The 14305-nt window shown below is 39.9% G+C and overlaps 1 protein-coding gene and 1 non-coding gene across 2 annotated transcripts; both read right to left on the reverse strand.

The window, feature by feature from the left end:
- Window positions 1–1169: 1169 nt before the first annotated feature.
- On the reverse strand, window positions 1170–13015 carry lpcat3 (lysophosphatidylcholine acyltransferase 3). Its single transcript, XM_070911438.1, has 13 exons — window positions 12931–13015; window positions 10500–10607; window positions 8309–8415; window positions 7698–7791; window positions 7396–7433; window positions 5145–5323; window positions 4873–4981; window positions 4677–4763; window positions 4169–4332; window positions 2494–2641; window positions 2029–2184; window positions 1371–1514; window positions 1170–1268 (listed from the first exon to the last, which is right to left on the reverse strand). Exons 1-12 carry the CDS (start codon window positions 13013–13015, stop codon window positions 1395–1397), a joined length of 1395 nt encoding a protein of 464 aa, XP_070767539.1. The 3' UTR covers window positions 1170–1268; window positions 1371–1394.
- Window positions 13016–14248: 1233 nt separating this feature from the next.
- On the reverse strand, window positions 14249–14305 carry LOC139290864 (U7 small nuclear RNA). Its single transcript, XR_011597547.1, has one exon. It is a non-coding gene; the product is annotated as a U7 small nuclear RNA (small nuclear RNA).

The raw sequence follows: 14305 nt of genomic DNA on the forward strand, positions 1-14305 counted from the left end.
ATAAAATCAAAACAACATAAAGAAGCACCCCCCCCCCCCACCACAGTGGGATGGGATGCTTCTACTTCACACTTTTTAATCACCACCTGCCGTTAGAAACAGAAGAACAGGCCATAGGTGAAACACAAAAGTGGATTTTTTTCAATTTTTTTTTTGTTGGTTTTGCTTCCAGTTCAAAAATGAGACAATTCAAAAACAGCCTATGCCCCCCTATATATGGAGATCAGAGTGAATATAGGATGAAACAAAAATGATTAACTGTAATGAGTGTACGGTTGGGTAGTGTGCATGTCTCCTTATGAAATGATTCACTCCCTGTGTATTTCAGAGCGGAGGGCCGGGCTTGAATCAAGGCAGACAAGAGGAGTGGTCGACTGAACAGAGGGAGAAGAGGACACACGGCAGGAAAAAAACAAAACAAACATCCATCGAGGAAAGGCAGGAAAACAATGCAAATTCTTTTCATGAAATCTTATCCAAAGCTAAAAAATGTTCTTTTTCATAAAAGCTGTTAAAACTCTATAAAATCAAGTCTTTTTTTTCATCACAAATCAAATTAAAACCAAAACAAATGTAGTTGTAAAAACATTCATTAATACAAGGCCATTTTGAGTCGGGGGTTAGTGTTCAGTGTGTGATTTACAGTGCTTGTATGACCACTGGCAGCCATTTTCAAGAAACAACCCCCCTGATTATTATTATTATCATCATTATCATCATCATCATCATCATCAGTCTTTTGCAGAAAGCTGTATGCTTTTTGTATTATTACATTAGAAAGTGCCATGTACGCTGGCGCTGTGCTTAAACCTTAAACCTCCTGTGAAGACTTGCTGCTGCGGCTAAATGTGGGTGCTAGACATGAGATAGAGAAATGAAACAAACAAAAAAAAAAAAAAAAAAAACACATCGGAGCCAATGACAGACTCCGAACCCGTGACTGGTGAGTGGTGAGTGCAATTCTGTGTCAACAGCATGTAAGTCTCTCAAGTCCCACATTTCTTTAAAAAAGAAAAGAACAAAAAACAAACAGGAAATCGCCCCTGATTGGCTCACAATTACCCCATGTGGCACGATGGTCATTTCCTGTAAACATTTCTCCAAATGTTTATAAAAACACCCTCCCATTTAAAACACAAAAATATATAGAAATTTATTTTTACATGGACATATATATATATATATATTACTAAAGGCCTTAAAATATTTTCCATTCTGCTCCTTGAAAGTCACAGTTCCCTTCAGTGGATATTTAGCCTTAGACGGACCTGGAAGGAAACACAAGAGATGTTTTAATACTACAACATTTACTCACAGCAACATTATTGACTGAAACAAAACAGCAAAACAAAAGGCCTGCACTTGCTTACCATGCCAAGTCTTAGTACCAAGTTTTAGTCCTGCTTTATCGGGCTCCGTTCTTTCTTAGGCACCAGCGCCTTACGGAGGTATGGCATGATTAAAAAGGCTACGAGGAAGAATACGTGACCGCAGAAATAGATGGACGAATACACCTGAAAAACAAAAGGTGACAGAACAGTTGAATCAAAATCTCTGAATTAAAGTCTGCTATGTCAAACTGAGGGTCTAAGCATAAAGGGTGTTGTAAGTTGTACAGATTGTAAAGCCCAGAGGCAAATTTGTGATTTTGGATGAATAAAATTGACTGTCATGATATATCATTATAGTATTATATCATGAGAAACAGCTGTGCAGTGTTTTGGTATCTGATTAGCCTTCAAACCCGTGGATCTATTTCACTGAAGCAACTTGCAAGCACCACTTAAACGCACACGATCATAAATGTTGGCAACATCCTGTTTCACAAATTGTCGCTCGCAAAATGCAGATACATCAGTGGTTCCTAAAGGGCTCTTGCATGCTGTGAGTTGTTTATTTGGATTAGTTAAACATGTCAAAATGGGAGAGAAGACAATGATCTCATATTGCAAATCACAGACCCTTGATTGTATTTCAACATGCCCCCACTCCTTTGGGGCAGGGGGGTTTCAGAGAGTTGTGAGTTACCTTCAGCCATTTGTCATAGGTGAAGAGGCAGAATGGCACGAGGGGGTAGCCCATGAAGAGCCAGTGGATAAACTGCTGGACTACATAGATGAGAGGGTAGAGCGCGCTGTTGGCCAGCTTCGTCAGCAAGGGACTGTCCCTCACCAGAGCCAGGGCCTGTCACACACACACACACACACACAATAATGATTATAGTAATACAATAAAAGAATGGTTATATAATAAACTGATGCCAAATTGTGACTGTATATTTTTTTCATTCAGCAGCATTTGATCAACAGTGAAATGCTATTTAAGGAAACAATGGGTTTATATAATGCACACATAGCTTTTACTGAGAAATAAGAATAACAAAACAACACATTTACCACCTACTGCAATAAATACCCAGATGGTTTGAGGTTCCTGCAGTTAATTATCTTTAGGTTACCCATCTCCACATGTTGCCCTGTGTCTGTAGTATACCTGTCTCTCTACAGTGATGATGAAGAACTCCATGGAGAAGCACAGGATGTATCCGGAGTGAAGACCATGCCAAATCGTCAGAAAGAAGAGTGTGGTCACATGAGAGAGGGACTTATTGCCCAGGAACTTCAACCGCTTGAAGACATGTCTTAAAAAAAGAAGAGAGAACAAGTCAAGAGGGATGGATCATCTCTTTTTGACTAACAATCTGGAAAAGGGCAGTCAGAAATGCTTAATGCTTCAGCTATCACTGCCTACATGGCAAGCACTCACTTACCTGGAAGTTGTTGTTGCATAGCAACTGAGGTTATATTAAAACATTTCAACAACTTTGCATCCTCTACAAGGGTACTCGCCATTCAAGGCTGGCTCGGACTCTGTGTTATAATATCCTAGACAAGCGCACACACATTGTGTTTTCAAAGCAGAGTTTCGGTTTTTCTTACAGCACACTGGTGACAAGCTGCAGAGAGCAGGGTCAGAAAAATAAGTACATGACGTACTACCGTTTAAAAGCCTTGCTCAAGGCCTTTGAGGCATCAGTATTCTTCAAACAAAATGCTTGTCAGACACACACACCTTCTGACGTCAAATATGGGGGAACCATTTTTGTAACTTTCCAAAACTGAAAATCTGACAAGCACACTCTCTTATCGCAGTGAGGTGAGAAACTATGCTGGATTTTAACTTCTCCCTCAAGCTCCTTTTTTTCTTGCTTCACACAACTACTTCTGCCAATTTTGGTGAGTACAAGCGAGTGCGACCCTATGAACGCCTTTGATTCTGGATTTGCGTCTCTATTACGGCTGACCTTTCACCCCGCCTTTGAATGTGGCCATTTGGAACACATATAAACTGTGTTTCAGATGGCACTTAATACAAAGTAGTTTGTTTGAAGCACACTAACCCCTTAAGGAGCTTCTCCATATATCAAACATTGTCCTCATGCTAATTAGGCTAGCCTCTCTGATTCACACTGGTACTGTATGTCGTATGAATTTAAATGCCTCACAAAAAGCTTGCATCCAGCCGGTCTTCCAATAGAAGCCTTAAAAAAATTATAATATCAAACTTAACCCATTTAATGCTAAACTGCTTAAGTGTGTGCTGAGAGAATCATAACTCAGAAGTGGTGCATATGTGACTATAAATAGACTTTTCTTTGTAGGTCAAACAATGAGAGCATTTTAAGTGTCAAGTGTGTATTTTATCTTGATGGGCATGAAAGCTCTCCATCGACTGGCTATAATCTCACCTTTAAGTGAAGTTCTAATAGCTTATTAGTTTCTCGATTTAATTTTTATTTCCATTTTGGAAAGGTCCATTTTCCCTGTCTCTTGCAGTTTTGGATAATAGAAAGTAAGCTTAGGTAGCTAAGGCATTCAGCTGAAATGGGCCATGTAATGAACGGTATGTTCAATAAATTGCTTTGCTCACTGTGGTCATTATCAAACAATGCCACATGCTGCTGCTGGAAAACTGCAAACTTTCATACCCCTCTCAGCGTGTCCACTCCCACCCTTTCATGATTCTTCTGGTGTTAAAACAAACTGGGAAGTGAGGCCATGGCATGTGATATATTGAACTGTTATCATCTAAGTAAATATTTAACTTTTTACAGCACCACTTTGAAAACAAACTAGAGAACGTAACAGATTTCAGACTCGACACTGACCTGGCAGCCCAGGCGTTGGTGTTGATGTTGAAGGAAGAAATGGTTCCTCCAAAAAGCGGCGTGGTTTCAAAGAGCCACACCTTCATATTGGCACAGGCGTCCCAGTGGTGCTTACCGTCCACAACACCATTGTAGCCCAGTCCAGATAATATACATACACCCTCCTGTAACACACAAAACACACATCATTTTTATCATTTGCTCATGTAAGATCATACCATGAAGCACAGGAACCTGATAAACTGGGACTGTACCAATTACTCTGGGCTGATCAGCGTGTACCATAAAGAAATGTATTCATGCATGTGTGAGTCAAAGGTATGAAAAGGGTGGTGTTTTACTGCTACTGTTCTGTCACAGTAGGTGTTCAGCTAGGTACTGTATGTAAATGAAGCTTCATATAAATTAGGTTTATTTTGGGATTCACATCAGTAGGCTGTTTGCCGATTGCCATCAAGGCACAACTCCACTTTTCACGCACATATTTGCAGATCAAGAGGCTACTTACCGCTATAACCCAACAGCTGACGTATTTATACAAAATGACTTTAGCCCAAAGCAGTATAAACACGCAGCGATACCAGAAGGGCTGAGCCTGTGGAAAGGAAAGTTTTACATTTTAGACAATTAAAAAAATACATCCTGAAACACTGAAAAAACGTAAGCACACACTGTGCTCTTGTTGAACATATTGTCGTTCTCACCTCATACTCATCTGTTAGGTAGTAGCTGTCTGAGTAATAGGGACTAAATATTGCATATATCACCAGGCAGAGAAAACCCAGCGCGAACCTCTTCATAGCCGGTATAACACTGGAAGAGAAAGACACAAGATGAGGATGTGAGAGGGGAAGGTAATAATGTTAACTGCAGGGCTGTGACGCTGCACAAGTGGCTTATCGTACAGAGATATAATAAAAAGCTGCCTTCCAGCTCATTTTTCTTTTCATCACTTGTCATTTTCTCACTCTTTTACCTGTTCGGAGGCTTTCCGGGGCAGTCGGTGAGCTCCCCTGCCACCAGCCTCTGGTAGCTGCGCAGTGTAAACTGGGGCCCCACCAGGAAGCCACCATAGAAGTAGGAAAAGCCGCACACCTCGAGCAGAGAGGGCACCGACGGGAGGGCTGCGTTCCTCTGTTCTGAACTCAGCTGGGACTGGGGTATGAGATGAGAGGATGTGAGAAGAGGAATATGATGAAAAATAAGAGAGAAGGAGAATATGAAAGAGGGATGAAGGGAGTGGAGGAAGAGAACAAAAGGGGGGCAGAGAAGTCATTTTAAAAGCCCGTTGATGAGCTCAGGATGTATCTAGTTATAAAAGGATTCATTTAGAATTTGACCACAATCTAGACTGACCACAAGCTCAATACGACTGCACTTAATACATTTAACTGCAGGCTGTAATCTGTGTACGGAGGAGGGACCCGTGGCATTAACTGAAACACTTAGGAGACAGTGATAATATCAACCAGATGAGAGCAGATTTGTACACGTTTAAACAGTTAAAACAGAATGGAAAGCACAGCATAAACACTCATTAGAATAAAAATGAAATAAAACAGAAAAGTACAGCTGTCACAGACACAGATATGCTAGCTGTACTGAAAAGGAACCAAGCACAAGAAAGGGAAAAAGGAAAAGCTGCTCAACAGACAAAACGAGCTTTAAACTGATAAAGGGAAGCCAGGGACACAACAATGATTGACATACACCTTAATGAGGCTGGGGCATGATTGTTAATATATTTGATAGCACATTTGTTTGATCACTCATAGTGTCATATGTGCTGCAAATCAATGAGTCTAACTGCTTTCGGTGATATTGGATTTCCAATGTTTTTGTATCAACGTGATAAAGTAACATCATTTTTAGGAATCCAGTATTGGGTTCTGTATCTGGTTACAGTTTCTCAATTGAATTCCGTAAAGATTTACTGATGTTGCGATACATTACTACATATACCGTGACGGACGATTTTATCCGTATCACCCACCCCCATTTTAAACCTCTTTGCCCTTTGTTGCGTCCTGTTTTTCCCTCTGTTCTATATCATCTTCTCCTTTAACAGGCAAACAGAGAGCGCCGTAGCTGACTGAGGCGACACATAGAGGAAAGGAGGCGGAGGAAAGGGTCAGGCCAGCTCCTCACCAGCACAAAGCCCTTCTGTTATGTTATTTGTCTGCAGTTATTTCACTATTGCTTTGGGTTGCTAGTAGTCATATTTTCAGTCTCATTTGGTTGATTTCATTTCACACTATTTTAGAAGTTTAGTGTGAAGATCTGTGTCCAGTGGCCTGATCTTTCTTTTGAGCTTGCATGGGGTGTCAACCGACCTTCTTCTGAGTTGTTTGCTTTGCATTAAAGCACTGGTCGGAGTAACTTTGTGGTGGTGTCTAATATGTTACGGTCACTGTTTGAAACAAGAAAATGCTCCCACACACTGTCCATTTATGGTAATAACTACACCACCATAGTTATTCACTTATTCTCCTACACATCTGCTTGAATATATGTGTGTAGAGCTGAAATGATTAGTCTATTTATTGATCGTTAATGGACAGAAAATTAAATCTGCAACAATTGATAGATGATTTAAGTATTTTTTCAAGCAAAAATGCCAAATATCTCTGGTTCCAGTTTCTCCAATGTGAAAACCTGCAGCTGTTCTTTGTTTTGTATGACAGTAAATATCTTTGAGTTTTGAATGGTGGTCCGACAAAACAAACAATCTGACATACGTCAATTGCGCCCTGCGTTCTGGGAAATTGTAATGAGCACTTTCCACTATTTATAATATTTTACAGACCAAAAAATGTATTGCTTAATTCAGAAAATAGTTAGCTGATTAATCAATAATCCTGTGGTCTTTGTTTGAGCCATTGTTGTGTTGTTGAGGACTCAATATTTACACTGCATTTACTTATTACCTACTCTTCACTCTTGTTTTTAGTATCTGACTGTTCCAGCTTCTTGCTGTGCATTTGTACACAGCAATCATCTACTTGTTGGTGGTGAAAACTAACGAATATTCTATTAATTTATAAACCTTATCTACCTCTCTTTCACACACGACAGAATGAAAAAAAAAAAAAAGAAGTGAGACATGACATTTACAGGAACTAACAGAGATAAACAATGAGCAAAACTCAAACAAAGAACATTCCAAGACAGACGACATCAACATATTGATCAAGCAGGCAAAAGCAAGAGGAGATCAACCAACTCACTGGTTCCTTCCCGCCGTCATAGTAATCAAATGTCAAACCTGTAATCAGAAAATGCAACTGGTGTCAGAGTCTATGTTAGGGTGACTAATGCTGTCATGATCATTTGAATGGACACCTTAAGGCATGCAAAGGCCATGTCAGCAGTTTATCAGTGTGTTAATCGTTCACTACAGTACAGAGGGAGATTGCAACAACAGCAACACGAAGTTATCAAATCAATCACAATGACAAAACATCTGCTTTCATGAAACAATAGGGTTTGTCGAGCAGAGGAGTGCAAGGACAGCCTGTAGTCAACTCACCGACAAGTTTGAGCGTGAGGACACAATGAGGCATGGTCCACTTGATGTCATACTCCTCCGTCGCTGTGTAGTAATACCCTGCCAGCAGGTATACCTACAGGGAGACCAAATGAGAGGGTTGAAAGGCAAACACACCCAGCAAGCAAACCTCTGCATTACCAAATATCTTCAAGCAGATGTTTATTGAGGTTCTACGTGACAGATAAATTAATCGCCAAAACAAAAACACAGGAAGTGTGCTGTAAAAAAGAAAAAGAAAATCTGAAGTGGGCATATTTAACTTGGTTTCATTGCTGCATTTCTTAAAATGTGAGCAATAAATGCAAGAGCATGCAAAAATAAAGGCTCCCGCATTCCCACAGGATGCATGTGACTACATCATAAGATTACTGGCCTTGGTTATAAGTGGGCCTTTTAAAACATGGGACAAACAGGCATTAACAAGGAAATTAAAAGATCTCAGAATGCAGATGCACAAATCAGATATTAAACTGTGCAGACAAACTGGCGGGCACTGCAGTAAAAGTCTGACAGCGGACAAAGGGGAGCTAATGCTATAAAGTAAACCTGGACGCATGGAAAAGGGAAAAGGAAACACCGGGACACCTCACCATTTGAAAGGTAAAGCTGCTCAGGACAGTTGTTACCGTCCTTCCCATGAGCCTCAGCATCAGGAATTGGACAAGGATGCATACTGCAGAGTGATAGATCTGAGAGCCTGGGAAAGACACAGAGGGGTATGATGGTGAGTGCAGTCGAGTGCGACCTGTAGGACTGGACATGACAACAGCATTTTTCCTCCACAGTTCAGTATTGGCAGAGATGGAGAAAGGACAACAAGGCAAATCCATGATACACATCCAACTTGAAATGAGCTGCCAAAGAGGAGTTGGAGGAAAACGTATTCCATAAGGAGAGAGATAAAAGTAACAGACCTGCTGTAACATCCGAGTGCAGCCGCAACAGAATAAAGAGAAAGATCAATGTTAGCAGTTTGTGTTCACTCCAGCATGCCACGCTCCCCCATGAGGAAGCTCCTGCCATTCATCCTTTCTTCCTATCTAGACGTCTTACCCTTGTTGTCACATTGGCAATTTAGAAATATAAGTTTACTGTAGAGGTGAAACTATTAGTCGTTTAATAGATTAATTGATTGACAGGAAATTAATCCATCAATGCTGTAATTTTTAAGTGAAACCATCAAAAATTCAGAGGTCTCGGTTTTCGAGCGTGAATATTTGCTTATTTAATTGGCAAATGAATTGGTTAATTGTTTTTGTCTATGAAATACCTGGAAAAGGTGAAATATGCCCAACGGAAATCTATTCAAATGTCTTGTTTTATTCAACCAACAGTCCAAAATTCAAATATTCACCTTTAAGAAGGTGGAGCGTGCAAACGTTTTGTAATTTTCGCTTGAAAAATGAATGGTTAACCTTTGCAGCTCTACATTAAATATCTTTGTTTGGGCAACTAATCGATTAAGTGAGAAAAGAATTGTGATGATGATTAAGTGACGATGAAAATGCAGCCCTTAATGTACTCAATGTGCTGTATATTAAGCCGTGCAGGAAGAGTCTGGGCTACATGGAGAACTAACATTTAGATATAAATTTACAGTAGTCAAACCTGCTGGCTTAGTCTGTTAAAGAGCACCACATTTACTTCCTTGTCAACCCAGAAATTACTCAACAATAGCTGATGATTCATCTGCATGAAAAAGACTCCCTCGGCCAGTGTTCCACACTAAAAGGGTCAAAAGTGCTTTCTATCCACTGTTTCTTCTACAGTTTTTCTTTAAATATGTAATTCAAAGATGAATTATATTCTGCTGCTTCTGGGATCACATTTAGTTTGCACATATATCACACATTTTTCACTTGTCGATCCAAAGCAATCCATGAACAATCAATTCAAAACAAAAACATCTATGTATTTGTAGAAATGAGTTTGAACTGGTGGTGGTTTAAGTTTAGACTTGACACATGACTTGGAAATACTTAACTCTCCTCAAGCCCGAAGACTAAAAAGTTATTCCAAAAAAGTGTACAGAAATTTGTTCATTTTCCTGAGCACAGATACACAAAAAGAGGATGATACCTCGAACAGCATCATACAAAACATTCAGCTGAGAAATTACAATGCTTATTTGAAGTAATAAATATCTTTTTTGCATTCTTTCTTTAAATGTACGCACAATGACACAAAGTTTAGGACCTGGAATTGACTTGGGACTTGACTCTGGACTTCATAGCCAAGACTTGAGACTTCCTTGTAACTTGCGAAACATTGACTTTATCCCACCTCTGGCAGGTAAATATACTAAGCTTGGCTTCAAGAGATTCAGGGTGTTTAGCTGGTGCTAACATACAATGTAAACATTGTATAAGTGTAAACAGGATAAATAAGTGACTCTGTGGACTTTCTGACAACTAGCAGTGCTACGGAGCTGTTTTTTTAATGAGTCCCTTAATGAGTCCCTGTTTTGTTTGTCTCGTGCGCACACACACAAAGAAACACAGTAATGTGCCGCAATGCAGAATTCAAACTGTTAAAAAAAAAACTCTCGCTTTCCAAATGCTTCATGAGTAAGAAAATGCATTCAACATGTTTGTTACACCTCAGGGATACACACAATGCATTCTGGTAAGTATTGGTGAATTTACACATAACTTACTAAACACTAACAAAACTCAACAGGAAAGTTTAAAAGAAAGCCTGCTGAATATCTTAACAAACTCAATGAGTAATCATTTACAGCTGAATAATAACAAAGGTCCTTAATCTCCCTCTTCATCTCACCAAAGTTGAATGCTGCTAGTGCCAGTCCAGAGAACGTGTGGAACAAGTGTATAACTGTGGCAGGCTGGTAGAACAAGAACCGCCGGTACACCAGAGCACAGGGATACCCTGCAGGAGAGACAGAGATAAATACAAATAAACTGTTAATGGAGCTACAGTACGTGTCTTCATATCAGCTAAGTGAGCCATTGTTGACACCTCCTGATATTAACAACACTGACCTTGTGGTAAAAACGTATTGGAACACAAACAGTGGCACATTAGTATCATTGGTACATATGTGTTGCTACAAATCTGGCATCTCAAGGAGAAAGATAACTGCCCCGAGTAGGACTACAGAGAGGACAAACACTCACCAGTGATCATTGTAAAAGTTATTTTCACATAGGGTCAACCAGGTCAGTTTGACTTTTTGACTCATCAGAACGTTGACTGATATTTGTATGGCATGTAAATATATGAAATGCCAACACCGTCTTCAAACTGCCAGAATTGTGATGTGATCCTGGAGATAAGACTACTTTGAAAAAATAAACTGTGAACGTGATCTACTTTATAAAACAACGTTGGGGCCAAACAGCCCACAATTTTAATTAGCTCTTTTTGATTGGTTTAGATGATCAGGTCCCTACACCTTTGTTCTTCCTGGGACTAGCAAATATCAATAATTAGTGGATATCATATTGGTATTTGATCATTAATGTAATGTAACATTCAAGTTTCCATCTGCTTCTACTGGGTTATTTTAAAAGGATATGGCTAGCAAGATTTGCTATATTTTTCTTGTTGTCAACAAATCTCATGAAAAGACCAAAACCAACAATGAACTGATCCAACTAACAACTATAGCTGGTGTAGCCAAAACCTGATACATGTTTTTCTGTGCCATAGACCTCCATTGTTGTCCAAACACTAAACACACATCAATGGGCCACACCACTGCACTTGGTGACATGTTCCTTCATAACGATGAAAAGTGGCACTGCAGTTTATTTTGAGCCAACCCCACATACCGTAAATATTCACTAGTGCATATTAATAGTAGCGTATTCATATTCGGCTGAAGATGCACCATCTACTCCTGCTTGAGTAATGTTTGCCTGCTATGCCCTGCTGTTTTAGGAGTCACATTTTAAATAAATTAAACAATATATTTCTGATCCGTTTTTTATTCCAAAGAGGGAATAAAAGTCTCCTACACAGTGCATTGCTATGTTGTTACTCTTGCAAATCAGTTGGCTGACCAAAACCTAAATCATATTAGCCTATGTATAGCAGAGGAAACACTGGCTGAACCTGCTGTTGTTTCAGGCTCCACAAATTGCCTTGCAAAGCAGTAACTATATGACTACAATATTATGCAAGACACATTAAGCAACACCGGGACACGGAGCATGCAACAGGCTAACTGAAGGGCATTAGCCAACCAAATTCTGGTCTGAATGGCCACGTTCAGTCTATTGTATTATGAGGCGACACAGAGAGAAAAAACAGACGTGTCAGAGCAAAGTTCAGAGAGGACAGCATGGAGGAAGCCCTACCCCACCCCATCCACACACACCCCCGACATTCCCACCATATAGTCCTAACTTAGTGCTACATGTTGCAACCTACGATAAAACAGCAGAGGCTAAGTTAAGGCAAACTTGTGCACTTTAATGAAAAGTCACAGTAAATTGCGGCCTTGTTCCAACAGTTTGAACCCCGTCAGAGTCTGTCTCCCCTCTACCCAACTGAGTGGAAAATGGAGGGTAGGGGGGACATATTTTGGCAGCCAGTGCTCATTCTCCTTGTCAAGCACAGCCCTCCCCCAACAACATTGAGGCTTTCATTATTTTCACCAACCTCAATATCAACACCAGTCTCATACAATTATGCTAATCCTACAGCCCACAAACAATTTCATCAAACTGTGGGATGGCGTGTTTTGGTAGTCTGCATTTTGCAACTGCCCAGCCAACTTGACCTAATTGTCTAGTTTGTTAGATGGCCCCATAATTTGGAAATTAACGAAAGGAGGGGAGATTCCGACGGTTGACTACACTAGCCACATCCCTGCACCACACAAGACCACCTTCAAGTCAGTTAACTACCACAAGTTAGCCGCCGGTGGTGACAGTTTAGCAGAAAGGGTGTATGTCATTTGCTCACAAGCTTTCTGGAAATCAATCGGTTATTTCGGGGAAGCCCGTGATTAATCTATCAGGACATTTTGTTAAGCTAGCTACACAGTAGTAGACCAAAACAACTGGTTTGCAGCCTGTAGCTATGTGTCATAGTAAGTACCAGACTGAGCGTTATGTTAGCAGTGAGTGAAACAGTTACACAGAGCAATTAGACCCGCTCAGCACTCAAACCTCTCACCGGGAATGGATGCCAGTTCGCCTAGCTACCAGAATAACCCGTAACCGATTCGTGAGGCGACACTCACCGATTAAAATAGATAAAATGAGTCGAACCGCTGGCTCCGGGGAACCTAAGGACTCCGACAGATTCTCCAGCAAGGGAGCCGCCATCTTTCTTGTGGGCGGAAACGTCTCTTCGCGACGGTTCAGCGAACTCTACTGACTCACGGCAGACATCCACACATTTAAACTAGGCTTTTTAAAGGCCATTCGCGGTTCAGCCTCCTTCAAAGTTATACTGTGTGATTCTCCTCCCACTACTCCGCCCCTCCTGCCTGTCCCGTCCCTCTTTACACTTTTATTGGGATTGTTGTCACATTATGTCGCTAAAAGATTGAATTTATGGGCTAACAAGTAGGCTATCTGTAGCAGCACACCCAGAATGCTATAAGTGTAGCCAACCAGTTAACTAGTGCATGATGGTGTGTGAAGATTAACCCTTTGAAATAAGAGTGACATATCTTTAGTGGTGTAAGTGTGCCCCCATGTGGAGACACGGAGGAACAACACTACTTAAAGATCCAATAAATATAATTAAAAATACTCTTAAATACCTTAAATAACCTAATAATTTATGTCTGATATGGTTCACCACAAAAAGTTAAGTTACCTAGTTAAACATTATTGAAATTACAACTACTCTCTTTCTCATTGAAAAATCCCGATTATGCAAATATTACTCAATTCAAAAGTTTAGCTACTGGACACAAGATGTCTCCCATTTCACTGAAAAGTCCATTCTCAGTCCATGTACTCTGGAGGTTTCAATTCCGGTTAAATCACTTGTATACTGTTATCTCATCTTTATTATGTCTTTAAACATGTACATCGTATCTTTAAACATGTGCATGTACTTATCTCATGTTAACTTTAAATATATATATGTATATATATCTTGATGCCAAGCACAAGTGTACAAAAATAAACAATGCAAAAAATAAAAATAAACTTAAAACAATTTGCTTGCTGGCCATTTTATGAATAAAATAGCATCTCAGTAAGGTAAGACAATAATGAAACATGTCATGTCTGTATGATGAAAATAGAAGAGACTTTCACTTTACTTGGTCCTGCTGCTCTGCTACACTTCAAGGGGACATCTTGTTGGCTACTCTTACATTTATTTGACTTCTAATAGATTATACTTATTGTACAGTTAGAGATTTTCCGTAACAAGCCCACTGTCAATTCATAAATTCTGATACAATATTACAGATATATCTAATCGTCAGTACAAAGTAATCTGAATTACCTTCCTTTGAAATGCAACAATATTTTTCTGAAATTCCAATCAGAGAGCTGCTCAGGTTCTTTTGTCATGATCGTTAACTTTCAACAGTAATAGAGGGCTTCTCAAACTGAGAAACCTGCTAGAGAAATATCTAAAGAGCAAAGAAATCC

The sequence above is a fragment of the Enoplosus armatus genome, chromosome 9 (genome assembly GCF_043641665.1).
Source record: "Enoplosus armatus isolate fEnoArm2 chromosome 9, fEnoArm2.hap1, whole genome shotgun sequence".
In the NCBI taxonomy this organism is placed as follows: domain Eukaryota; kingdom Metazoa; phylum Chordata; class Actinopteri; order Centrarchiformes; family Enoplosidae; genus Enoplosus; species Enoplosus armatus.